The sequence below is a fragment of the Vipera ursinii genome (genome assembly GCF_947247035.1).
Source record: "Vipera ursinii genome assembly, chromosome: 7".
NCBI lineage: Eukaryota > Metazoa > Chordata > Lepidosauria > Squamata > Viperidae > Vipera > Vipera ursinii.
The window spans coordinates 36,516,353-36,543,033 of NC_139521.1; the positions used below are offsets into that span (position 1 = coordinate 36,516,353).

The 26,681-nt window shown below is 34.2% G+C and overlaps 1 protein-coding gene across 2 annotated transcripts; it reads right to left on the bottom strand.

The window, feature by feature from the left end:
• Positions 1-3,178: 3,178 nt before the first annotated feature.
• SLC7A2 (solute carrier family 7 member 2) lies at positions 3,179-26,072 on the bottom strand. Of its 2 annotated transcripts, none has more exons than XM_083366857.1 (12): positions 25,822-26,072; positions 22,892-23,279; positions 20,777-20,932; positions 19,767-19,932; positions 18,034-18,170; positions 16,650-16,872; positions 11,602-11,738; positions 9,913-10,015; positions 8,729-8,931; positions 8,304-8,470; positions 6,736-6,844; positions 3,179-6,199 (listed from the first exon to the last, which is right to left on the bottom strand). In XM_083366857.1, exons 2-12 carry the CDS (start codon positions 23,262-23,264, stop codon positions 6,006-6,008), a joined length of 1,968 nt encoding a protein of 655 aa, XP_083222983.1. In that variant the 5' UTR covers positions 23,265-23,279; positions 25,822-26,072; the 3' UTR covers positions 3,179-6,005. The 2 variants fall into 2 exon arrangements, with proteins under 2 accessions (XP_083222983.1, XP_083222982.1); XM_083366856.1 differs by lacking the exon at positions 11,602-11,738 and adding an exon at positions 12,034-12,173.
• Between the last annotated feature and the right edge of the window lie 609 nt (positions 26,073-26,681).

Consider the following 26,681-nt stretch of genomic DNA (forward strand, 5'->3'; position numbering starts at 1 on the left):
ACATACACTACGTAAGACTTTTGTCGTTTATTTTTAAACTTCATTTTAAGCACCTAGATATTTTTGACAGGATATGTACCTCTTTGCGTTTTGTTCCTTTTTATTTTAAAAGCAAAAAAAAAAAAATAGTATTAAAAAATTCAGATGGTGAGCCAAGATGGATGGATAGATGCCACACGTACAATAATACTTTAATTATGGCAGTATAATATAATACAGTAGTAGCTTTGAAACTATGTGCTTCCGTAAATCTTGTTTATTTACAAAGTGGCAAACTATTAAAATGATAAATCACGAACTTGTTGAAGTTCCTGTACATTTTTTTTACACTATTTGAACATGATGTGTTTTTCTGTGCTGCTTTGTATCTTTTTTCCCCAAACACAAATAAGGGCAACAAAGTGATCTATGCAACATATTTTTTTCAGTTTTATTTTAAAAAATAGAGAACAAATGCACAACCCTCTTCAAAGCAGTATTTTACAGTGAGCAACAGCAGGAATATTTTATCCAGCAAAGTGAAAAAACCAAAGCACCAATTTACCTTTCTTTTACTATTTCACATTGCAAGTGATTATACATTAATAAAAGTGGATTTTTTTCCTTTAGTTGTTTACACAATATTGTGCCTGACTTTTACAGATTCTCCCCTTTAGTAAACAACAAACATATACACAGTAATAATTATTACAGTTATCTATCTACTTATATACACATAGGCAGTGATACAGCTAACTTTGTATAAAATGTTAGACATGTGACCTGTTATGAGGTTTATTCTAGTTTCCGAGATTTCCCACTCAACTGAGTTTTATGGGAGGTTGCCAGGAACAGAAAGAAAAAATACATATTTACAGAAACATTGATTCACTACAAGTCACCCTACACAAGGCCCATTATAGTGAATTTTTCTCCAAACTACATTTGAATACTCTGCTTTATGATAAAATGTTTACAATGAAAACCCCCTACATAGGAGTACACGTATAAAATACTGTTTCTAGAGAACAAATTTAAAAATCAATATACAATATACAAAAAGGTGTTTTATAATTCAGATCTTTCTAAAAATATTTGGACCTTCTGAAAGAATGGCTTGTAATTGGGGTAAAGATTCAGCCAACACAAGCCTGAATAAAAATACAGCCAATACAAGTAGTCCTTGACTTACAACTACAATGTCCATTGTTAAGGCAAGATAGTTAAGTGAGTTTTTACTTATTTTACAATCTTTCTTGTCACAGTTATTAATTCAGTCATTGAAGCTGTTAAGTTACAACACTGTTAAACTGAATTTGGCTTCCTTGACTACTTTGTCAGGTCACAAAAGGTGATCACATGATTCCTGAACACTGCAACTATCATAAATAAGAGTCAGTTGCCAACTGTCTGAATTTTGATGATGTGACCATAGATATGCTGCAACAGTCATAAATGCAAAAAAAGTCACGTCACTTTTTTCAGAGCTGTTGTAACTTTGAACAGTCATTAATAATTGGTTGTAAGTTGAGGACTACCCATATATACTTTTTCATTCAATGCTACATTACAAAGGACGAAAGTTGTGAAAAACTACAAAATTTTTAGATTTTTATGCCTATGCATGTATTTTACTAAGGCTCCCTTATAGTGCTATAATGTATTTCAAAATAAGTAAGAACAGTTAGTGATCACATCCAATCAGATTTATGTGTTTTAAGAGTGACTGCAGAAAAATACAATTGCATTTTTTATTCTATTAAAAACAGAGACACTATTACCATTGACTAGCTCAGCCATAAGTACATGACAGCTATTTATTGGACTGTATGCTGATTTAGAATTTACCTTTAGTTTTAATGGGGCTTATTCTCAGAGTAGTATAGGAATATTACAAAGCCTATTGGCAATATTACTAAGTAATACATTTAATAAGCGTGTATTTGCATTTAGGAATTACTCACAGATGTACTTAGGTATCGGTCTAAAGATTTTTCCATCACGGAATCACCCAGCTTTTACCAATGGAGTGAATGGGAAAGCCACACCAAACAACCACCCCAAGCTCAAGAACTGTGTAAAGGATTTGATCTAAGATGATTATATGTAAGTCTTAGGTTTGACATTTTCTGTGGAGTTCTTGGTGCTCTCTAAGCTTGGCTGTTTGCTTGCAGACATTTCATTACTCAACTAAGTAACATCATTACAGCAAGCGGGGTTTGTTGTCTATATATAGAGAGAGTAGCTTTCCCTGAGAATTTGGTGGTAGTGTGGTTTTCTTCTTGGTAGTTATTTGATTAGGGTATTGTTTTCTGTCTGATTGTCTGGGGTTAATCCCTGCTTATCTGTTACCAAATGGAAGGAATGTGTCTTTTTCTTTTCTTCCTTAGGTTTGTAATGGTGTGTAAATATAGTTTATGTGTATATTGATGTCTGAATGCCAAGTGTCCTGGCATTCCCTGAGATTTTTCAATTTGGGTTAACATTTTCCATTTGCCTGGCAGAGAGGCATTTAGTTTTAAGATAAAAAAAAGACACACATGAAAGGTAATGCTTTTGTAGTGATGAATATCTAGAATCAACTAGATTCTAATAATTACCTAGGCTTTGATAATAATTCTTTGTTTTTAAAGCACTATGCTTAATTTCAACGTGGCCTTTTGCAGAAAAATATTAAAATATAAACGTAGATTTAATTAAAAATATTCCTTTTCTCTTTTAGAAGGATTTTGTCAAAAAAAGAAGCACTTTCATCATCAGTTTGGGCTAAGTACAAAATATGTATATTTTGAACATTCTTTCTGAAGGTTTCTCTAAATTTTGTTCTGTCTCACAGCTTGTATAATCTACAACAGGGGTGTCAAACTCAATTTCATTGAGGGCCGCATCAGCATTCGGTTGCCCTCAGGGGGCCGGGTGGGTATGGTCAGGGTGGGTGTGGCCTACTGGGTGGGTGTGGCTAGAGTGTGTATGGCCTGGGTGGGCGTGGCCAGCTCTACATCATTCGCATCAAGGGTGCCTATGGGGGCCTGGGCAGGAGTGGGACAGATCTGAGGGTCTCTGGCAGAAGGAGGGTCTCTGGGCCAGGGCCAAGGCAGTGGGGGCCGTTCCCTCACTGTTTCCAGGATGGCTTCGCGGGCCACATGAAACCACTTCGCGGGCCGGATCTGGCCCCCGGGCCTTGTGTTTGACATGTCTGATCTACAACATAAATTTTTCTATTAAAATTAAACAAGCTAGACATATTTGTTATGAAAAGATATCTTAATAACAGTTTAAAATAACTTTAAGTAGCTACTTTGAAAAGCTACTGTAGATGTAAAAAAAATCTTCTTATTCTTTCATTTCCCGTAGTAAAATATCATCTATCTAATTTTATAACAGTTTGGGAATTGAATGAGACTATTTTGTATGATCCTAAATAATGATCATAATTTACAAGAAATTTCAGGTTGTTTGTTTTTCCACAGATGGTTCCTAAAAATTTAAAAATCTAGTTCTCTATTTTACTGATTTTCCTTCAGAAAGTAGTTTCCTAAATTTCATTTAAACAAAAAGACTATTTTTAAAGCTCTTGTATGTTTGCTTTTATAAGTAATAACATAAGTAATACATCCAGATATATAGTTTTTTGCATGTACAGGATTTCAGTATATATATCTGAGATGATCAAATGGTGATAGCACAGTTGTTTCTTAAAAGTGCCTTCCCATTGCATGCATTTTTGTAAATGTTTTTGTATCCATTTATATAAACTTGAGCATAGAAAACTAAATGAAGTTTGTATGCTTACATTTTTTTAAAAAAAAATTGTGCTTCCACATCTGCTATTCATACTAAAGTCTGCAATGACATATTGGTTTCACAAGTTAAAAATAAATATGCAGGCTGAAGTAGGAAAAATTAGTGCAAATGTAAGTACAGTATATTAAAGTAACACATAATTATAGTTTTTTAAAAAAATATTCGTTACCTTTGTTAGCATTTTATTGTTTGTTTAAGGAAAATGAACCTGAAAATTAAAAAAATAATCCTTACATGGTGAAACAGAGAGATGGAAATAAACCCTCTTGGACTCAAGAAAAAAGAATTTCTTTAGGACTTGCTGACACTTACACATGATGCTTCTAAAATGGATTCTTATCCCAAATGATATGATGGGAACTAATCTGTCCATTTTATACAGTGTCAAGCCACAATCCTACCCAAAGGTAAAGCCAGCAATGGGTACCAGCACGAAGGTGCCTACACTTGTTGGTAAACATACTTTATCCCAAAGTTTAAAAAAGACCTATCACACTTAAACAATAGTGTTGCTAAAACATTTGAGCTATTTTTTCATTTTCCCCTCCTCTCTCCAAATATATACATACCTCTATTTCATAATCAGAGGGAACATCACAAAAATAAAAAATATCCATGAGTTATTTAATAAATATTATATCACCTAAGATGACAAAAGAATCTGAAGGGAATTACTTCCTAGATAAGAAGAAGAATTTAGTGGCTATGTTTGGGTATTGTGGAAAAACCACAAATTATGGTGATAAGAACAAGTGGTAGTAGGCCCAAAGCTTGCACTGCCTGCTCCTATCTCCTGAAGTGGCTGAAGAGGACAGTCCTTCATTTCTAATCTAACATCATGTTTCACTTTTGTTCCTATTAACTGTGGATTTTAAAAATTATTTTATAAACCATAGTTTGAAATTGACATTTTAAATTAGTTAAAATAAATCACTGTCTGCTAAGGATCTGATGAAATGTGCAAACAGCAGTCAATGACCTAAATGAAACATTTCAAATGCTTTGTGACAGAGCAGAAGAACATGCAAGTTCAATGCTTATTCTACTCACCACATCCCCAAATCAGCCAGATTTCGAATAGTTTTTTTTCCTATATTTAATTGAATAATCTACTAAGTAATATATGGGTGCATAGTTTTGCAGCCACTCTCTGGCAGTGCTGACTTGCTCAGAACCTTCATATATTAAGGAAGTCAACAGATGCATCAACATTTTGCAAATTTCAGTTCCACAGAAGTGCCATTTTGCTAGTGCTTCATCATTTGTTTCAATTAATCATTCATTTGGAAATAAAACTGATATCAACAGAATTTCAAACTAGATTTTGTATAAAATATGTTTCAAATATTCTTAAATATTTTTTTAGAAGAATTGTCATGATTTATACTGCTTACAGATAAGAGCAAAGCAGAAGTTAGATCAGATAACTCTGGTTTCCCCCCCCCCCAGGAATTTCTATGAATCTGGGGCCTTTCCCCACTCATCTTTAAATCAGCACAATATTGTATTGGATTACATTCTCTACCCTTCTTGCCAGCCTCATCCTGTCACGAATGCTGCGTTCCCAGTCAGTAACCATTACCTCACTCTGCATGACAAAGTATAATTGAGTTTATACAACTTGAGGCTGCCTTTGATATAATGCACAGGTAAGCAAAGCCTCACCCTCTCACAGGGTAGTGGTAACATAGAGCAACAATACAAAGAAGACATCACAGAAGAGGTGGCTGGTTTAGAAACAAGCTATGAAAAGGCACAGAGAGCGATGGAAATCAAGTAGTTATGTGATTATTTAGCAATGCTACCCTATTTTTAAAAGCAGTTAAGAAGACATCTCCATATTATAAACCATAATATTCAACTCTTCTTCTTTAGATACTCCTTAAGAACTAGTTATATATGCCAGTTAAAGTTGGAAGATGTTGTTAAGGAAATCACCAACATGACAGATGAATCAGATTGGCCCCCTTTGAAAATTCATTTTTCCTCCACTTTCTTGCTCAGTTTTTTAAATATTACAACCCGCTGAGGCAAGTCTCTGATAGAAGAGATATACTGCAACTAATTTAGATCATCTTTCATGTATTTCTGCTAATGTTTCCATAAAGCACATAAAGTACAAGTGGGTTACTGTTAATTTAGGGGGAGCAAATAGCAACTCCATTTCACCAGCAACTCCATTCGGCTGCCATCACTGCCTAAAAGCGCACACAACAGGTTTATCAGCATTCACTTGTCTTTTCATGTGGAATAAACTGAGCACTTTCACTTGCATGTTCAAGTTCACTTGTATCTCCCATATGCTTCTTTTCTGAAATTTCACTTCTTTCTGAGCAGCTGTCATCATCTTCCTCTTCCTCCTTGGGACACCTTTCCATACTATGCCGGATGCCATATGCAAAGTAAATCAGGAGTCCTTTTAAAACAAAACAACCAATATTTTTTGTAGACTTGCCATATGTCAGTCAACTTTGTACAAACTCTACTGAAAATTACAATTTGATTTTTTTTATTTTCTCTAACTGTGGTATACAAATTCTTTCCCACATATATCAAGCCAGCATCTAAATATTAACTTAACCTTTATAGTCAAAGAGAGTCCCCATGTACTGTTGAACTGTATTTCTTGCTGTCTCACTATATGACATGCAAAACTGTTACAAAACAAAAATTATTAAACAAATTTTAATAACTAGACGCAGAGAATTTTTATATTCATGCAGAAGAAAGACAAAGCTACATTAATCACACACACAATAGACCAAAATTGAAAGAGCAGACAGGAAAAAAAAATCTTATGCCATGACTGGTTTCCTTATCTTGTTGCAAATGATTGTCAATGCCAGCTGAAACCAGTCCTAGAAAATTTCCTCTCCCATCAAGACATCTGTGCAAATATTTATGCAGATGTACACAACTGCACACACCCAGTAGATACTTTACAAAACCTACCAAGTGCCATCCAGATGCTGAACCGGATCCATGTCTCTCCACTTAGCTGTATCATCAAGTATATATTCACTAAGATACTTAAAGATGGCAAGAATGGCAAGAATGGAACCTAAGAATAAATATTCCACAGTATTTACTAAAATACCCATACCCAACACTTTCACTTTATATTAAAATTTATAAAATTTAACTAAACACTAGTTTCAAAATCTGTGAAATCGAAGCACACATTATGTCCATATAACAACTAGAGATGAACCATGTTCCTCTCCATAGGACTGCATATGATCCCAATATAAAGTACACTTCAAGTACAGCAGTAAAATAATTGCCTAAATATTTATTTGGATAATATTTGAAATAGCAAATAGCATAGATGGAACAAAGTGAACAAGGTTCTTCATAGGAACTGGGGTGTTTCAAGATTCATAAATCACTTCTGAATGTCAGGAGACCTTTCACAGTAGCATCAAAGAGATGCTGCTGGAGCCAAACTCACATAAACAGAGATTTCAGAAGCATTTTATATTCATAAAAAGATACTACCGTTGTCTCTTGGTAGAAAAATCATGAATTGGCAGCTAAAATATTTAGAGAAAGTTGGTCTAAGTGGAGTTACAGTGTGATATAGTCCATAATATTACCAACTTATATTTTAAACTACAATGTGCATTTTGATTTAGAGGCTCTACTTTGGAAAACCTTAGATTTCAAGTAATGTACTTCAATAAACTAAAGTCCCAGTATGAGCTACGCCAGTATGAGCTTCATTATGTCTTGAAACCAACCTTCCTATTTAAGTGTAGGACTGTATACTTCTCCCTGTAAAATTCTATCCTATTCCCTCCTACCCACTGCTTAAGCCTGTCTAGATCTTTTTGGATTTTATCTAAAGTATTAGCTTTGTGCCAGTTTTAATCACTCATTTTCTCGTCTAAGTCCTTGATTTAAATTTGAGCAGCACAGAATCCTGGACAGGACTCTGTGGACTCCAGTTGAGATGTCTTTCTGAGCTGACATGAAGCCATTAGTGAATGAATCTTCTTTGGATATAGTCATTCCGCCAACTTCAAATTCATCTATAAGTGGCATCATCAGTCCCATACTTGACGATTTTATTAAGGAGAATTTGTCAAAGGCTTTGCTGAGGTCATGGTATATTATTGCATATTAGCCCAATGTAAAAAGCTAGTAACATTTTCAAGGAAAGAAAGCTATTCAGGTATAATTTCTTTGCTACAAATCATCACTGGTTCTGTTAATTGCAGCATCCTATCCAAGTGCTTAGAAACATGTTGCTTGACCATTTATTTGTTAGAGGACCGTGCCCAAGATGATTTATCTGTAGTTGCTCAGATGCACCTCTGTCTCTTTTCTGGAATTTCTGGGGTTGCCAAAAATAAATTATGACATTTGTTAATACAATTTATGTACTGATTTTTCACAGCAAAATTGCAGAAGTGATTACACCATTTCATGCAAGTTGCCCCAAATAAATATATATCAGAACAAGTCGCACTCCTCCTTGCTAAAAATGAAAAGTTGGTATCTACAAGCACACTCTTTACCATAAATGTCACTTTCTGCTGGTTCTGAGGTTGTCTCCAGATGATAAACATAATAATCCCAAATAGTATGAAAAGAGATACAAGAATAAAAATACTCCAAAGCTCCATATTTGCAAGTGAATGAATTCCATGGGTTGTCAGAATGCTTAATCCACAAGTGAGGACAGCTAAGTGATGATAAAAGAAAACAGACTATTTTAGTATTTCAAAAATCTGAAAATTTGTGATATAAAGAAAAAGTAGAAATTAATGTCTTTTTAAAGGGAGAACCATAGATTTATATTAAGAACACACAAGTCCTCACTTCAGACTTGAATCAAAGGACTAATTTACTACAAAATATATGAATCTGATATTTTAGCTGCATTTTGCATATAGCTAAATTTTCAAAGAAGTTAAAAGCATTCCAATAGGTTTGGACTTACCGAAAAGGGCCACAAGAAGGCTCACCGCAGTAGCAGACTGTTCAGTTGGTAAACTTGATGGATTAATTAACATTTGTAGATTAAACCTTTTTCTTGGTATCATGCTAATTTGAGATTCACTCTTACATTCGCCTTCTGATCGTGCAAGGGCCTCTTTTTCTGCTGAATATTTTGGTTGCTCATAGTTTAAACTGGGTTGGTACCTATGTGTGCAGACATGGGTTGCTAATGTAAAATCAGTCTAAAACCAAAATTAGTTCTAGAATACATGCTATTCAACACTTATTTAGTTAAAGGTAAAGGTTCCCCTGCACATGTGTGCTAGTCGTTTCCAACTCTAGGGGCCGGTGCTCATCTCCGTTTCAAAGCCCAAGAGCCAGTGGTTGTCCGAGGACGTCTCCGTGGTCATGTGACTAGACGCCAAAGGCGCACGGAACGCTGTTACCTTCCCACCGTAATGGTCCCTATTTTTCTACTTGCATTTTTACGTGCTTTCGAACTGCTAGGTTGGCAGAAGCTGGGACGAGTAACAGGCGCTCACTCTGCTACGCGGCACTCGGGATTCGACCCGCCAAACTGCCGATCATCTGATTGACAAACTCAGCGTCCTAACCCACTGAGCCACCGCGTCCCTCCAACTTATTTAGTTACAGTGTGTTAATTGATTAGGGACCACCTAATTTTCAAGGAGTAAGGACCACTGCAATATTCTGAACAATCCCAAATTACATTTAAAATAATTTAATTTATTCTTTTAATATGATAATTTGAAATGGTATCATCTTATGAAATCTCACATAAGAGCATAGTTTTGGTACGATTTGTGAAATTTATTTTTATGACCAGAGATGCCACCTACAGGTTCAGGGTGCAACATGACACCTCAGTGTCATTATATTGTCAATGCACTATTTAAAATAATACAACCATTGCCTTAAATATGCATATCTTCCCCAGGGTTGAATCTGCACTAATACATAGTTTTGTTAACTTTAAAATCTGTAGAAATATAGGTATCACACATGGTCTGAAAACCTCTTATGATGATCTCATGCACAAAGTCAGCATTTAAATATATTGTCTGTTTCTGTAACTGAGGCAGAAACAAAACTGTTTACACAAAAATTATTTTAAAGAAAAAAATCTTTGCAAATTGCTTATAAAAACTCAATTTCAGAACTCACCTAAGTATGAGAACACAAGCAGCTACCAATGAGTATGCAAGAAGTGTACCGATTGACATCATGTCTACTAAGGCTTTTAGGTCAAAGAGGAAAGCCATTAGAGCTAGAAGAAGGGGGGAAAAACAGCATTTGCATTAAGTATCTACATGTTGGGCAAAACATATATATTTCTTATCATTATATGCTTATGCATTTAATGTTTATTTCGAGTTTGTTGAACTGTTTGCAGTTTTTGATAAATTATAATTATATAAACCTTGAATAGGATGAAGCATTGCTATATGACCATTAAAGTCTGTCCACGATAGCAATTTTTATAACCTGATTCAGATAAAATAATTCATTCATGGAAGCTTTTGTTAAGTTAAAATTATTCTCAAATCATTTGCAATGTTTGGGTTTTAAAAGGCACAATGCCCAAAAATCCCCCACAAAGCCTTATTCTATGTGAAAGTCACAGTAACTTTAAAAAGCATGCAGATGATTTAGGCAAACTTTATTGTGAATGACCCATCTGAGCAAATTAAGAAAATTTTGGATCAAACTGATAGGGTACAGATAGATAGGAAGTATTTTGATAACTATGGTCATGGTTAATCTTCTGTTTCTTGCAGAAAGCTCATGCAAAGAATTTTGAACTCTCAGGCATCCATAAAAGACTATCTCTCTTTAAACAGTGTTAAAACAAATAAAATGTATTGGGGGGTTGTTTTACTAAAGAAATAGTAGACAGTCTGTTAAGAGGAAAGAAAATTACCGTAATCACATTGTCTTCTCCAGGTATAATACTTGTTTATAAAGAAGAACTAGATTTTCAAGGAATGATTTCTTTTCCTAAAATTTCCTGTTGTTTTGTTGATTAAAAGAAACACGATACTCTTATAGCCATCGATCTCACTTCAAATCACAGACTTTTGTTTATGAGAAACACAGTCTCTATTATTTCAAGGGTAAAATGCAACTACTATTACTCCTACTAATTGGAAAGAAATATAAAACAATTTGCAAGTGGAATTAGAGAGACTGCAGAAATCGGTAAAATAAAGAAAATGTTATTTGTAGTTCTATTATATTATTACTTCCTGACCTTTTTTTTTTTGGTAATGAACACATCATACATATTATGGGAGCAAAAGACAATCAGCATTTTTTTCAGCTGTCTAAATAATCTGAACTGGCAACTTTTCTGGAAAATTCAACACATAAAAATTTAACACTGTTTAAAATGGAGACATAATACATGCTGAGACTGCAACTGTGCCAAATGGAGAGGGTATCAAGCACAGTTTTCATGCCACTTTCCTTTGGCAAAATATGCTGCTGAGCATTGCTTAAAAAGAGACGCAGAGACTGATTGTAGAAAAGTGTATATGAAAATTGTGCAAAAAGCACAATGGGAACATTGAAAAAACAGTAGACTATCAAGGTAATATTTATTTATTTATTTCACACATGTACCAGGCAGTATCATTGGTCACACTGGAGGAAAGCTTTGGAGAAGAATTCTAAGGAGCTTGTTCTTCCACCACCACCATAATCATAATTGAAATGAAATACGCCTTCTGATTAGTCAGCATTCTGTTCCCAATTTACATGCAGAAAACAACTAGCAAGCAAGGCCCATCATATCACAGAGCCATGCATGGGAAAACAGGTCTCAGTTAAGAAACCTCAACATACAGAGCTTACCGGATATGAGCCCTGCTGTCAATGTGGCAGCAACTGGAGACTGCCTCTTGCTCACTTTGGCAAGAAATCTAAAGAGTAAACCATCTCGTGCCATGGCAAACAGAATGCGAGGCAAAGGGAACATAGAGCCCAGAAGACTAGAACAAAAAATGTATGTAATTGTTCAAGTGGCGCAGTAACATTACATGCCAAAACTAACTCAACATACAGACATAGATAGAAATGGGTGCATTTTCTGTCAAATGCACTTGTATCCAGGTTTTCCAACCGACAATGTCTGTGACAGACAAAAATAATATTTTTACTCAGAGAATCACAATTTAGAACTTGAGTTGCAATAGAACACAGTCATAACTATCCATGTATCACTCTGAAAGTTGTCTGTGGCTGAAGACATCCATTGCCTTACAATACATTCACTTAGGATCTCACCTGCGACAGCCCCTGATGATAAAGTTGCAACAAGTGGAGTCTTCGTTTTGGGGTTGATTTGAGCTAGACATGTGAAAAGCAAGCCATCCGATGCCATAGCATAGATTACACGCGGCATGGGGAAAATGGATCCAAGGAGACTGAATAAAAAGCAAAAGAACATGCAACATGGCCAACACCAATTCATGCAATTCATTATAGAAAAGCGAAACAATACTAATTAACAGTAAGTGATTCAGAAAATGGGATTTTGGCAAGGAGGTGATATGGTATACAAGACATTAACTACAGTTAAGACACAAGTTTCCTGAATCCATTGGTTTTTAAATGGTACAAAAATACCATATGCAGACTTTTTTTGGAAGGATTTATAGTGTGGTTCCAATATGTGATATACATCATTCATTTTTATGGATTGAATATTAATTCATTCCAATATCATTCATCATACAGATTATAGAAAGCAGATCATGACCAATGTATGCTAATATTGTCCTAAACGTCTTTAGAGTGTAATAATAACATTATCTTAAACAATATCACAATATTATATATTCGTACTTGATCTTATTTATCTTTTTTTTTCTTATTCACATTGTATTCAATTTTGTTTGTCCTATTGTGTTCTGCCCACATCACTTGATTCTGGAATCAAGGGATGCCTAAATCAAGTAAATTATTATTATTGTAGTATTGATAATATCTACTATAGTATATTGTGCCTTATATAATTCTAGCCTATTAATAAAATTTGTTTCAAAATAAAAACCCACCTAACAGTACTAATAGAACAGAATACAGGTAGTCCTTGACTTACGGCCACAATTGAGCCCAAAATTTCTATTGCTAAATGAGACATTTGTTAAATCAGTTTTGCCCCATTTTTACAACTTTTCTTGCCACAGCTGTTAAGTGAATTACTGCAGTTGTCATGTTAGTAACACGGTTGTTAAATGAATCTAGCTTCTTCATTGACTTGGCTTGTCAGAAGGTTACAAAAAGCAATCACATGATCCTGGGAGAGTGCAACCATCATAAATATGAGTCAGTCGCCAAGCGTCTGAATTTTGATCATGTGACCATGGGATGCTACAGTGGTTGTAAGTGTGAAAAATGGTCATAAGTCACTATTTTCAGTGTTGTGGTAACTTCGAACAGTCACTAGATGAACTGTTGCAAGTCAAGGAGTACCTGTATTTGTAGCTTAGGGTTAAATTGTGGGGTCCTTGGTGTTCTCTGAGCTTGGTTGCCTTGTAGATGTTTCATTACCAAACTGATGATTTTACCTAGTTTGGCAATGAAACATCTGCAGAGAGCACCAAGGACCCCAGCTAACAGTGCCAATCACCAAACCCAAATTATTCTCTCTCCAGTTTATACAAAGTAAGTGTATTATTGTCATATCAACCAGACTTGTGATATGATAAAAAGCTTCAAAAAGAAAAAAAATAAGATTAGCCTAAATATTGTGTAAAGATGCTATATGATACACAATGTATTTCCCACAGGTATATTTTTAAATTGGGGAGAAAAGTCTTGATTTAACTCACTGACGTTGAATAATATCTGTAATTTTTAGTGATTATGACTGGTTCCACAACTATAATGTTTGCAATAAAATACTGACAATTATATAAAGCTTTAATTTCATGGGTCCAACTTAGCAGATCTTTGGAGGCATGGACAAAATAAGAATTTACACCGAACTGTCAAATGATTGTTGAATCAAATTTAGATAATTTACATTAAAAAGACTTGGCTTCAACCAATTTTCAGTTTCAATAGACCCACTTTCCTAATTTTTCCTTAAAATGAAGACTTTATTTTAATTACTGAAGTAGCTTGTGTCTTCACTGTAGTTTTCCCAAAACAATGTACCAGTAAGTTGTATCTTGGCATAATGTAATTAAGCATAACCACATCTTGAACAATTGCATCAGGCAGCAGAATTAAAAACAAGCAACAAATATCCCTGCAATGATTAAATCCTTATCAAATATCAATAACAAAATATATATAAATAATTTGAAATGACATGCCATTCTTTTTAAATAGAATGGTCTACTACATTACCTTAAATAAAGAGTAATCCTACTAACAGCAAACTTTATGCATTTCCACTTTAGGTTTATTTTTCCTTATATGGCTTATATCAGAGGTGTCAAACTGCCGGCCTGCGGGTCGGATACGTCATCTGGAAGCCGCACCCACCCCATTGCCGGCAATGGCAAAATTGTCCTGATACATTGTGCGACGTCACATGATGTCGCGAGTTTGACATGTCTGGCTTATATGATAATAGTGCATAATTAAGAAAAGAATTATAAGTCTTATTCTTTGACTATACATCTATATTATTTTAAAAGAAATGAATAGTCTATATACTATATACCATATAATGGAATAAAATAGCAAAACTACTGTGGTTTAAAATAACTATGATTAAGACTACTATGACACAAACTTACATGCCTCCATTCCAAGATTTTCAAGGAGTACCATTCTGCAATATTTATGTCAATTAACCAGCATTTACAAGGTCAGTAAAATTAAAATCTGGTTATAAGGACGATATTGTTTAATGTTAAGAAATAAATAAATAAATGAAACATTATGGTTAGAACAATCTAAGCAAGAGAAATGGAGACCATACCATAACATTAGTACATGTTATAATCTTCCAATTATGGTTTGTATATTAGGAATATCGTGTCTACATTAGAATGAGTGACTTGATTAATATTAGCATGCTGAAGAGATTGCTTACACCTACTGAGATTATATGCCAGTTTAAAATATATTGGCTAACAGCCTCAGCGTTATTAGCAAATAGGCATATAGAAGCATTAGGAAGCAACTATATTGCTTATTTAAATCAAAATGCTGAATTTGAAATTTGCACATATGAGTATTTAAAGTATTGCTATGGTGAATATTTTGAAAGTCAATCTTCAATGTTATGGAAAATCATTGTTGTTGTTTTTTTAAAAAATTCAAAACTGAATAAAATTTTGGTGAATCTATGGTAGTGAGTGTAGATGTTATTGCATTTATCCAAGTTAAAAGCTAGCCAAGATGTGTATTTCCGGTATTTTGCTGCAAAATTGTCACTTTAACGTATCACATTTCCTATCTTTCAATGACATATGAAAAAAGATGTTTTCATTTGTTGTGTTTTGCCAGATTAAAAGGTAACAGTCAGGGAGACTACAAAAGATTTGAAATAGGAAAAAACATACAATTTTACCACCAAGTCCAAAAGCCTGCTTCAGAAAAATTCCAAAGTACATTAAATGAGTATTTGTGCAGTAATTACGGTAATAAATAAGATATAAAAATGATGTCTACTTTACAGGGAAAATAATCCTCTAAAAGAAATTCAGATTTTTGTGTGATATCAACTGAAACCATATTTACTTTAAACTAAATAGGAATACTGGTTTCAATAATCTGTAGAATTATTGGGTTTCTTTGAATCTTGTATTTCAGACAGGACAAACTGTATTAGCAGGCAATGAAGCTAGAATACAGTTTCAGAGATTTAAATCAGATGCAATTATTGGAAGTATACACTTAAAAGCAAGTATTTTAGAAATTACAATTTAATAATTCTGAAAAGAACTGCTCTTTTTTAGCTAAACTGCTAAAAACTGCTGCACTTTTAGAAGATCTTTTCAATGTGTTATTTTTTAAAAAATGGGCTGAACAAAGGGGCTGTAATGTATTATTATCCACTATGAATATTTGTATTTGTATTAACCCAGTATAATGCTTAGACTATATTCATCAAACTATGATTGACTGAATAATTAAACACTCCATTCACTGTGTGCTGCCACCACGTGGTTGTTTGGGGAAATTATAATATGCTATCTTGACCTGGTCAGCCAAACCCCTCCTACCCTATGACATATTTCCTCCTTCTCCTGACCATGTGCCTTACACCCCTCCCCTTTCTGGGATGGACTTCCTCCTTCTTCTCCCTGGGGACTCTCCTCCTCCATAACCGGCAGATACATGTGCTCCTCCATAAACGGCAGACCAGGGCTTTTTTTCTCATAGAACGCTCAGAACAGAGTTCCGGCACCTTTTTTGGATGGAACCTTGTAGGGTAGGCAAGGTGGTTTGTATGACATGTGTGAGTTCCGGCACCTTTTTCTTTTACAAAAAAAGCACTGCGGCAGACACACGTGAAGACACTGGGAGTCGTTACTGTCTTTTGACCTTGGAAAATACCGTGCATTATCATCTAATTCACCTCATCTGCTGTAATCTACTCTGCATGCAAATAAAGGTACTTCTGGATGATAAAAGGTACTTTTCACGAGTTCTGCTATCTGGCAAAAGCTGTTAAACAATGATAGAATCCGCCTATACAGACCAGCACAGGGTTTTAGCAAGGGGAAAAAATCATTAAACGACAGCTTGATCCAGAATACACTGACTTCTTCATACTAAGTAGCATACAGATTAATAACTTAAGTTACACATCAGGATTTGAAGTAGAACACTATACAATTTACAACTAACCTGCTTTATACATGTAATGAACAATTTAAGTCTTATTTTGTCACTCAAATTATTTACTGACAATTGTTTATTTTTCCTTATTTTACCTTGTTGATAAAGCACACAGAGATCCGACTGCTACAAGGTATTTCGCTGGACCCCATCCAACATACTCAAATGCTACAGGGAGAGGACTTTTCTCATCAAGTAAATAGTATGGCATCATAAGTGTCAAAGCAGCTGAAACTCCGAAATAGGCCAGAAAGCAGACAAGTAGAGATGCTACAATTCCAATAGGAATGGCCTTCTGAGGATTCCTTACTTCTTCCCCTAGAAGGAGAAAATAAATGCAACTACAGTGACTTTCAAATGTGGAACATGTTGGATACAGTATTCAAATGATAAAAGGCCAATAAGAAAAATCTAGAATATGTACCCAAGACAAGAATAATTATCTAAATCTATTGGAAAACTTACATCTGGTTGCAATGGCTAAAAATATTCTTGGCTAAATTTAGCATGGCAATATGCTTATGTATTTGATTTAGAGCACATAACTCAAACATGTTTATTCAGAAGACTCACTCTGGTCTTTTCTACTCTCAAAACTCACTGGCTGACTTTGGACCAGTCAATCTCTCTCAGGAAAATCACAAACAAAGGATGTTGTGAAGATAAAATGGAAATCTGTTTATAGGCTATGTTTTAGAAAAAAATGAAAAAAGGTGAGATCTAAGACAAACAAATATGTTTGCAATTCCAACCTGGATATGACTGGCATTGGGAAAGTACATAGAGGAAAAAAGAACTGCACAGAGTAACAAAGCTCTTTCAATAGTATGTTGTTTTGCTGTTCTTCCTGTAGTAGCAGTTAAGAATGTAATGCAATGGCTTATCTGTGGGAAATCTACTGCTTTCTTCCAAGAGGAAATCACATAAATTAGCAAATCTACCTTTCCAACATTCTTCCCTTGCTTGGATTTTTTTTCTTAAAGAGTAGCTAATCCTGTATTTATCACTGCTGCTGTGAAAATATGAAGCTTGCAGCCTTGCTCCTTCAATGGAGTGAAGTAATATATTTTACTCCAAAGGAAGATTCACATACAAGAAATTCAGTTGGACCTGTATCTGAATAAAATATAGGATTGCCCCTTAAAGCAGAACAGATCTGCACATTCATCCAACATGGTCCTAAGAGCAACTAACAACATCTTAGACAGAAATCTCAAATTTATTGGTAATGTTACATAAACCTGAGTTATTATAAAACAAAGAGCATAACATGCGTGCATTCACCATCAAGATATGAGGCTCGTTGTGGGGAAAATAGGAGGAGTATGTCATATTAGTTATTTTCACCACTTTGAATTATTTATAAAAATTATAAAGTGTATGGAAGGACATATTAACTAAGAATACTATCTAGCTAGCTAGCTAGCTATCATCTATTCTAACAATTTCTATTAAAACATCACAGTTTTAAAAGCTCACCAGTAGTTGCAATGCAATCAAATCCTATGAAGGCATAAAAGCAGGTTGCAGCGCCGGCTAGAGTTCCAGTAAAGCCATATGGCATGAAGCCACCAACTCCAAATATACTTGTCACATTCTCAGAGGATGATAGATTTCTAAATATACAATTAACAATTTAGAACAATTTTAGATTTGTCACTTATTGTAATTATCAAACAATCCTAAAGCAATTATTATTTTTTCATAGTTGTGGCACTGCATAGATTGGTGTTAGTCCAGCGATATCATTAGTTTCCTGCCTTCTTCACAAATCTTCAACTCCACTTCATAAGGCAATATAGCTGACAAAGACTCACAATAGAAGTGAAATGTTTCTTTTCCATTTCTCCTAAAATACCAATACTAAAATAATTGTTTTTTCTATGATCTGCAAATTTTCACCATTCATACCTAGATAGAGGGCCACACATTACTGTCATAAAAGGGACTGCAGATCTGTGGCAGACTTTCCATAACAGTTATAATTTTAAGACTTATCAAATAAAAAAGAGTCACACTACAAAGCTTACAGTGCATTATAATTCACAGGCTTCTTCCCAGTTTTAGTGATAAGGGGGACAAAACGAAGAAATAGAGACTAGTGTTATTTGTATCTTCCCCTAGTAAAGTTGGAAGATCTGAAGTGACTGATTGAACCTGGTCCCATCGTCTGCCAGGGTATTTCCCATATCCAGGTTAATATAATAGTAATTTCAGTCAAAACTTTGCTGTGTGAAGTAAATAGGAATACAATACATTTCCCTTCCTCTTTATTTTTCAAGAGGGATCCAATCCATTAAACTGTAATTTAGCATGTACAATGCAAAAACATGCACACACAAAAACATGGAGACTGCAAAAGTAGCATACTTGCCCCTTAAGCCATACCCGCACCTTATGCTACTTGAACCAAAACTCCAAACCACAGTTTTATTTGGGTAAATTTCTGAATTAAATATCTAATAAAAATTAGATATTATGTAAATTTCTGCATTTATTTTTAAATTGGAACAAGAAAGTAACATAATTTTAATTATTAACAGGATCTGTTATTGTTAAAAGTCTTCCTTGGCTCATGGATGACCCCAGTAACTTCACAGGCACATCAATGCAGTCTTCTTGGCAATTACATGAAAATGATTTGCCACTGCCTTCTTCCGAGACTTTAAATTTTCCAATCTAACCCTCAGCCCTGGGATTTCCTTAGTTTCCCACCCAAATCGCAAACTTCTTAGTATTTCAAAATCACCCACGGTCAGCTAGGTGCCACCAACTATTATAGATTGATAGGAGCTATTATCTTTCATTTTACGATTCCCAATTTGTATGAAACAAGATAAAAGATAAAAAAGGAATGTCATCTCTGGCTGATTAGAAAAGAGAGAGGAATTAAACTATTGCCTTCCAAAGAAAGTCTGTTCATACTGCGTTCCTAAGAAGAAATAACACTATTGGATTGGATCACAGCCTACTCCTTGACCCATAACTTCTAATTTATCTGCAATTCCTGTTCCCTACATTCTCTGTCAACAGATATCAAGTATGAGAAATAGCATTTTGATAGCCTCCACCCATCTTCAGCTGGGAGACTATGTGAGCTAAATCTGGGATATGGACAGATTCCCAATTCTTAGTTTAGTGTGATCTGTAAATGCTCTCAGAACAGAAAAGATGAGTGTCAATGGAATATAAAACAAGAAAACCCATATTACTTTATTTCTGCAGTGTAGTTTATCAGAAATTCTTCAGTTCTCTTCCAGTTATTAATGTTGCCTTTCACAAAGCCAGAAATCATAACAAAGAGCAGAACCAAGATGTTAACAGCAGTGAAGACTTTATTTACCCATGCAGATTCTTTTACTCCAAATGATAAAAGTCCTATAAAAGAGATGTTTTAATCAAAACAAGATCTCTTAATGTTCCTAATACAATTATTATACTTGACCATACATACAATAACATATGTCTATATGCATAATGAAAGCCTCTACTGGGCGTAGATGCAGTGTCTGCTTCCTGTAATACTACCACTTAACCTCCGAGCCAGAAGAACTATGGAAAAAATATGAAGATAGGCCACTAATATCATCAGATGCAAATAATACATTATTCACACTGTAGTCAATAGTGAGTTTTGAGCTGCAATGAATACAAATAGATCTTGTTTAACAACTGCCCTGTTTAATGATCATTCATAATTATGATGGTGATGAAAAAAATGATTTTATGACCAATCTTCCCATTATGAAATTTGCAGATCTGTAAAGCAAAGGAAAACTGAAGTAAGATCATAAGCACAATTGTGGTTTATTTAGTGACCGCTGTGTGTAACAACCAAGTTGCCAGTCCTAGTTGTGATTGCTAAATGAGGAACCTGTATACAATTATGTATTTGGTGATTATACAGAGAAACCCCAAACACAATCATTGACAAATAAAGGGCCCAAAACAGCTTTTACCCTAAAAGTGCTACTAAGAGCAAAATTAACCACTTTAGTTTTAATTCAAAAGAATAATCCAGGTGTAATTATACCTTTGAAATAAGGACTGATTCACAGATTTGCAGAACAAGATTAGACTTTTGCTGCAATTACCTAAATAGTTGGTATTCTTGTACACCACACTATAACTTTGTGTGAATCTAGCAATACATATTATAAAACACATTTTTCATTTAACAAAGATTATTGTCTTAGAAAAATGAACATTAAAAGTACTGTACCTGCTAAGAGTAATATTAGACAGACTGCAAAAAAATCTGGATATTCTGCTAAGCCAGAGTAATTCATTCTGAAGTAGGTTCGGAAAAAATAACCAATTTGTTTTCCAAGAAGTTCATCAAAGGTTCCACTCCATGCTCTTGCAACACTTGAAGTACCTTTGCAAGAAACAACAAAAATGTGATATATTTGGCAGATCACAATGGCAAATAGCACAAAAGTACTGTTCAATTCAGTCTTTTAAAGTTGTGATGGCATTCTGTAATTATGTTATCACACTAATTTCAAAAAACTTTCCACTCTTATGCCTGAACCAGCATGCTAAAATGATATCAAATAAACACTACAAATAAAGTGTTCATTCATATTTTAAAGATGCCCAACTTTTTATGTGGCCTAGATTACATAAATGGCCATGGGAAAAATAAATAAATTAAAACTCAAAATTCTGGAAACAACATGGACACATCATGAATTCTAGAAGCACATTGCAATTCTATCATTGCCAAATATTGAGACCAAACTACCAAATTTCAGTGGTGAATAGCACAGGGGTTATAAGGGCTACTTACAGCCTATAGGCAATTCACTTCAATATATATATATAGAAATAATTTAATTTATAAGTAATTAGGAAAAGCTGCTTTGGAGTAGACGGGCATAAACATAGTCCTTGCTTGCAATTTTTTAAAGCAATCTTACTCTATAATATATATTCAGATGAATATCAAAACAATCTTTTTAAAGTCAAAGCATAACTTTGACTTTGAAAATGAAAACAAACACTGCTGATAAAAAAAATCCAATTGAAACTTGAAATAGGCTGCGTATCTTTAGTATATACACACAAGTCATGTGCAACCCACTTTAAGGGATAAAAGTTTACAGCATTGTTTCACTTCTCTGATATTTCACATTTGGTTACATAAGTAGGTATTTCCTAACATTGCAATTTACTGACCAAATATTGGAGAGGTAGCGTTAATCCAAACAGGATAGAGTCTTTTTTAATCAGTAGAATTATTTTATCAGAAGAATTATCAGGTAACTAATGAGTGCTACTTAAAGTGGAAAAAAAGAGTAATGTTAAATAGAATTTTTTTAGCTTTACTTTAAACTTTTAAATAATATGTATGAATGACGATCAGCTGCACACTATACTGAATGTATCTTGAATCATACAAAAGCTCCTACTTTAACAGAACAAGATCCATATCAAATTAATGTCTCTTTAAAAAAGAAAAAAGAGAAGAATTAAGAAAAAGTGAAGTTCTATCTATCCTGGAAGAGAAAAAATAGGGACTGTAACCACACTTATCAATAATCTTGGATCTTTTCCAAGATGTAAATGAATGATCCACACCTATCCCACAACAAATAGCTTTAATAACTGACTGAAATAAATGTTTAATCTGTAATTAAAACTGATTGATAAAATGTTTGATGAGATACTGATCAAGATGAGGAAAAATTTAATGTATCAAGCAGTTTGCAAAGCTCCACAACTTTACTGATTTGTGTCATACTCTTTAGAAAAGCTTCCCAACTCCCTCTTCAGCATGGCACGTAATACATGAACACCGTGCTTCAAATAACAATCAGAAAATACAGTGGTATCTTTTGCAATTTGCTACTTTTATAGTTTAAATCCCACATACCCACAATTGGTTGATTCATACTGTGCCTGAAAAATCATATACCGTATGTCAAACATATATACTATATTCAACTCTATGTACTAAGAGAGTCAACCTGTTGAATGTTATTTGGTTTCCAGAATTTCTATTGGAATTCAAGACCTATATTTGAAATTGAAGTATCCTCTACTTAGTTCATGTATCATTTCTATGCCATCATCCAAATGCATAGTGAGTTAAAACCCCTCTCATATTGCTGGTTGCTACGTTCTGTCCTATCTTCACCATTGCCAACAGACAGTGAAAGGTCAAATGCATTTCAGAGTATGTCTAGAAGCTCTGTCTCTGCTTCTTTCTCCCTCTGGCTCTCTCACCAGAGAAAAACAGCAGAGGCTTAGTCAAATTAGTCAACAGCAGCAGGATCCAAAGCCAAAAGGCTGCACTGACTTTCCTTATAAACCTGACAACTTTCAGACATACCTATAACGTAGGACAAAATGAGATTCCAGCCAGTGATAAAAGCCCAGATTTCACCAACGGTTACATATGTGTACAGATAGGCTGAGCCAGTCTTTGGGACACGAGCACCAAATTCTGCGTAACAAAGTCCGGCCATGACTGAAGCTAGGGCAGCTATGAGGAAAGAAAGGACAATACTAGGTCCAGAATCTGCTTTTGCAACTTCTCCAGCAAGAACATAAACACCAGCACCAAGGGTGCTTCCTACTCCTAAAGCGATAAGATCCACAGTTGATAAACAGCGGCATAACTTTGAATCTTCAAGACTGTCCCCAGTGACAATTTTTCTTCTCAGCAGGCACCGAGCAAATGACAAAGCTGGGCCACCGGTCATGTTGGATGAAAAAGCCTAAAAATGAAAGAGATGATTGTAAAACAAAGAACCCAAAATATCATATTCAAATTCATACAACCATTTGTATGCAGTGAACCTTGTTTTAACAGACTTAATGGAGAAGGGTATCTTTAAAACCCAAATTTCTGTTACATCCAAATAGGATTTGGATTTAATATACATTTGATATATTTTGTACAAATTTGAAATAGTAAGGTTTTGCTGTTCTGTACAACTATGGACAGAACCATATAATGTAGAGACAGATTTTATCCATTGTGTCCAGAGTCTGCTAAACCAAAACCCATTTAATCAAAGGTTTGATATAGTTAAGAAAAAATACTTTACACACAATACTAAGAAATAGCACAAAATTAAGGGATTATTCTTTCACTTACTTTCAGACCACTGAAAATATACCTAAATTATGATTATGAAATTTCATTTATTATACATAATACTAGCACGTTGAAGGTTAAGAAGACAACTGATGGATCAGCATTCAGTCTAATCTCTCCTATTATGGTTTTTCAAATTCACAACCTTTTCATAAGCAGTATCCACTGTATCTATCCAAACAAGTCTCCCCTGCAATGTATGCATTCATAGATGCTCCCAAAAAATGGCAGTGTGTGAAATGGCCTTAAGATCTGCTTTATTTGCAATTGCATTTGGAGATATGTCACTGACAAAGAGAAAACTTTCTCAATTAGTACGGAAAGAGGAAATATTTATAATCCATAATGCCAAAGTCTTTCAAAATGGACCAGGCTAAAGGACCACATTATATGCATTACCAACATCTTGATTAGCTATATTCAACCATGTTACAATAATCTACTCTTTTTCATTATGGGGGGGTCAAAGAAAAATGTTCTCTATTAAGTCAACATATGCCTACTTTCATGAAAGTCTTCATGATCTTGCTCCTTTCATCGAAGTGATGAAGCCAGTGCTGCACATAAATGTTTCTGATATACACACACAGACAACTGCCTCCTTTTCATCAGAGTGTGATTGAGAAATCATATATATTTTCTCTATCATTATAGAACAGATGATTTCTTTACCTGAATAAATTTAATTGGATGGGTAAATGAGATAAAGTCTATATCACAATCATAACCTGAAAAGATTATGATTCTACTACAAAATAGCTTATGTGTTCCTTTCTCTGTTGTAGCTTATTATAGCTTATTATTGCAACTTTACCATTTAAGTATGACTAAAATAAATGTTATCACCCTTAGCTATTATATAATCTACACAGTTATTATAACAAGCTGAAATTAGAAGGGGACTTTGAGTCAATACTGACTCCTGGCAATTACATAGACTACTAGTCCATGAAGTTTTCTGGACAACATTTTCCAAAGTAGTTTGCCACTGTTAGAACTAAGATTTCAATCTTTCTAATACAATGCCCTTAAACTGCTTAGCTACTGTTTCTTTCTCCTTAGCATGGAACTTCCAAACATGTAAAATAAATAATACTGTTGCTTTCCATTTCCAAATCTTAGATACCTGCTCTCAAAAATAGCATTTGTAGCAAGAATTTTCTAGTATCTAAAATAAATATCTTAAACTATGATCTGTAGCATCAATTTCTCAATCTCTCTTACTGGAACAGATTCTCACCCTTCCAGAATCTATCCCAAAGGATCCCACAATCCTGCAATAAGGAAGGAAACATGAACAGTAAAATATAATTCTACACTCTCATAATTTTACATATAATTATTTGCAAGGGAAGGCAATTGTGATAATGTGACTGTTTTATGGCTCTATGAATCAAGGGTGTTACTCTAAAATGTGTATGATAAGTAAACATCTCTCTCCTTCCCATAATCCATCAATTTGTTTTTCAAGTTAGGTCCTAAGCATTCTCTTTTCCCATACCTTTCAACCTCACCAATCCCATTTTTAAGTTATAGGAGAAAAGCTAGTCTGAGGTACAGTATTTACTCACAAAGCTCATTTGTTAAGCTATTGTCTTTCTTAAAGTATTTACTAAATTGTTTGTACATTATAGCACATTTATTGACCTTACTAAGTGCTGCTATAAAATAATCTATTGTGTAATTGTAAAAAGAAATTCTCTCCTGTTAGTTTCACAGAGGTTAGTAAAACAGATTTCCAACTAAATGTTTTTGGAAGTACAGTTTCCATCTACTAACGTGAACTTAAAATGTCCCTTTACAAAACACTGAACGTAACATTAAAAAAAAACTTCACAGAACTTTTAAATCATTCCAATAGTATCTTTGAATAAATTTAGCTGCAGCATACTTAGAGAAAATTTAAACTTCCAGGATTAAAACATTAATTTTTGCTTCCTTTGAATGTTTACATTATATAAAATCATACTAGAATATTAACATATTATATGTTACATTTCTAACCTACATGAATAAGAAAACATCACTTTAAAAAAAAACCAAATTTTTTAACAGGGGCCAGCATTCTACATTCAGTGGGTGAGTGGAAGAGTCCAGCAAAGTATTTTGTTTGTACTTTGTTTCAATACAGATTTATTTTGAGCCCAGTCTTTACTTACCAGACAATAATATTCAAGTTCTGTATTTCTCAGGCACAGAGAGGGTAAGGAAGATGCGGGCTGCAGGAAGATTTTACTTAGATAACTGCGTTTTAAAAAATTGAAAGATTAGTTTGTGTGAAGCTGCTTGCTTTCAGGGGGTGGAGAAAAATCAGCTACAGGTGATTGGATAATACAGAGCTTACCCACCTTTTTGGCAAACATATAAAAAAAGTTATGGTATTCATTTATATAATTTAAGAAACCACACCAGCTTCTTTTCCTGTTTAAAAAGCAAGCTGGACATTTGTTAAATGTATGTTCACAAATAACAAACTAATAATTATGTAGGTTTAATATTAGCATTGTAATTGATTGAACTGGTAAATCTGTAAACACTACGAAAGTTAGTCCAGCCTAGGATTATGATCAAAAGAATGATTTATGTATACTCAGGTGTGCCAAAACATGAAGATAAATCTGTCATAGGGAGCGATGCAATGCTAAGACACTAACCCCTATGAGCCACCAGACTAGTAATAAGGAAAATGTCAACACCATTAGGATTCAAAAACTATCAAACAAACAATGAGGCTTGACAAATATCTTCCCTGATTGATGATCTCACATTCTCAGGCAAAACCTCGTCACTTAAACAGACATGTAAAAAGACAGATCTTGGCTTTTTCTGCATTAGTCTGCTTTCATAAATTATATTTCTAAATTACATTTTTAAATTTAATTACAATTTTATTCAGGAGCCATTTCTGCTTACTCTTACCCAGTGTTAACTTGATATCCCTTTAAAATTTGAGGAGTTGCTCTTTTTGCTATGGAATTGGGTAACTGGCATTTTTACAATATAAATGTACCGTAATAAA

Excerpts from the sequence above, each read along its gene's own strand:
- SLC7A2 (XM_083366856.1), bottom strand. The coding sequence starts at position 23,264 with ATGACCGGTGGCCCAGCTTTGTCATTTGCTCGGTGCCTGCTGAGAAGA. Across the intron at positions 8,932-9,912 it reads GCTTGTGTTCTCATACTTAG|GTACCAACCCAGTTTAAACT; the intron begins GTGAGTTCTGAA and ends CTGCACACATAG. Across the intron at positions 6,845-8,303 it reads AGCAGAAAGTGACATTTATG|GTTCCATTCTTGCCATTCTT; the intron begins GTAAAGAGTGTG and ends ATTTATTCTTAG.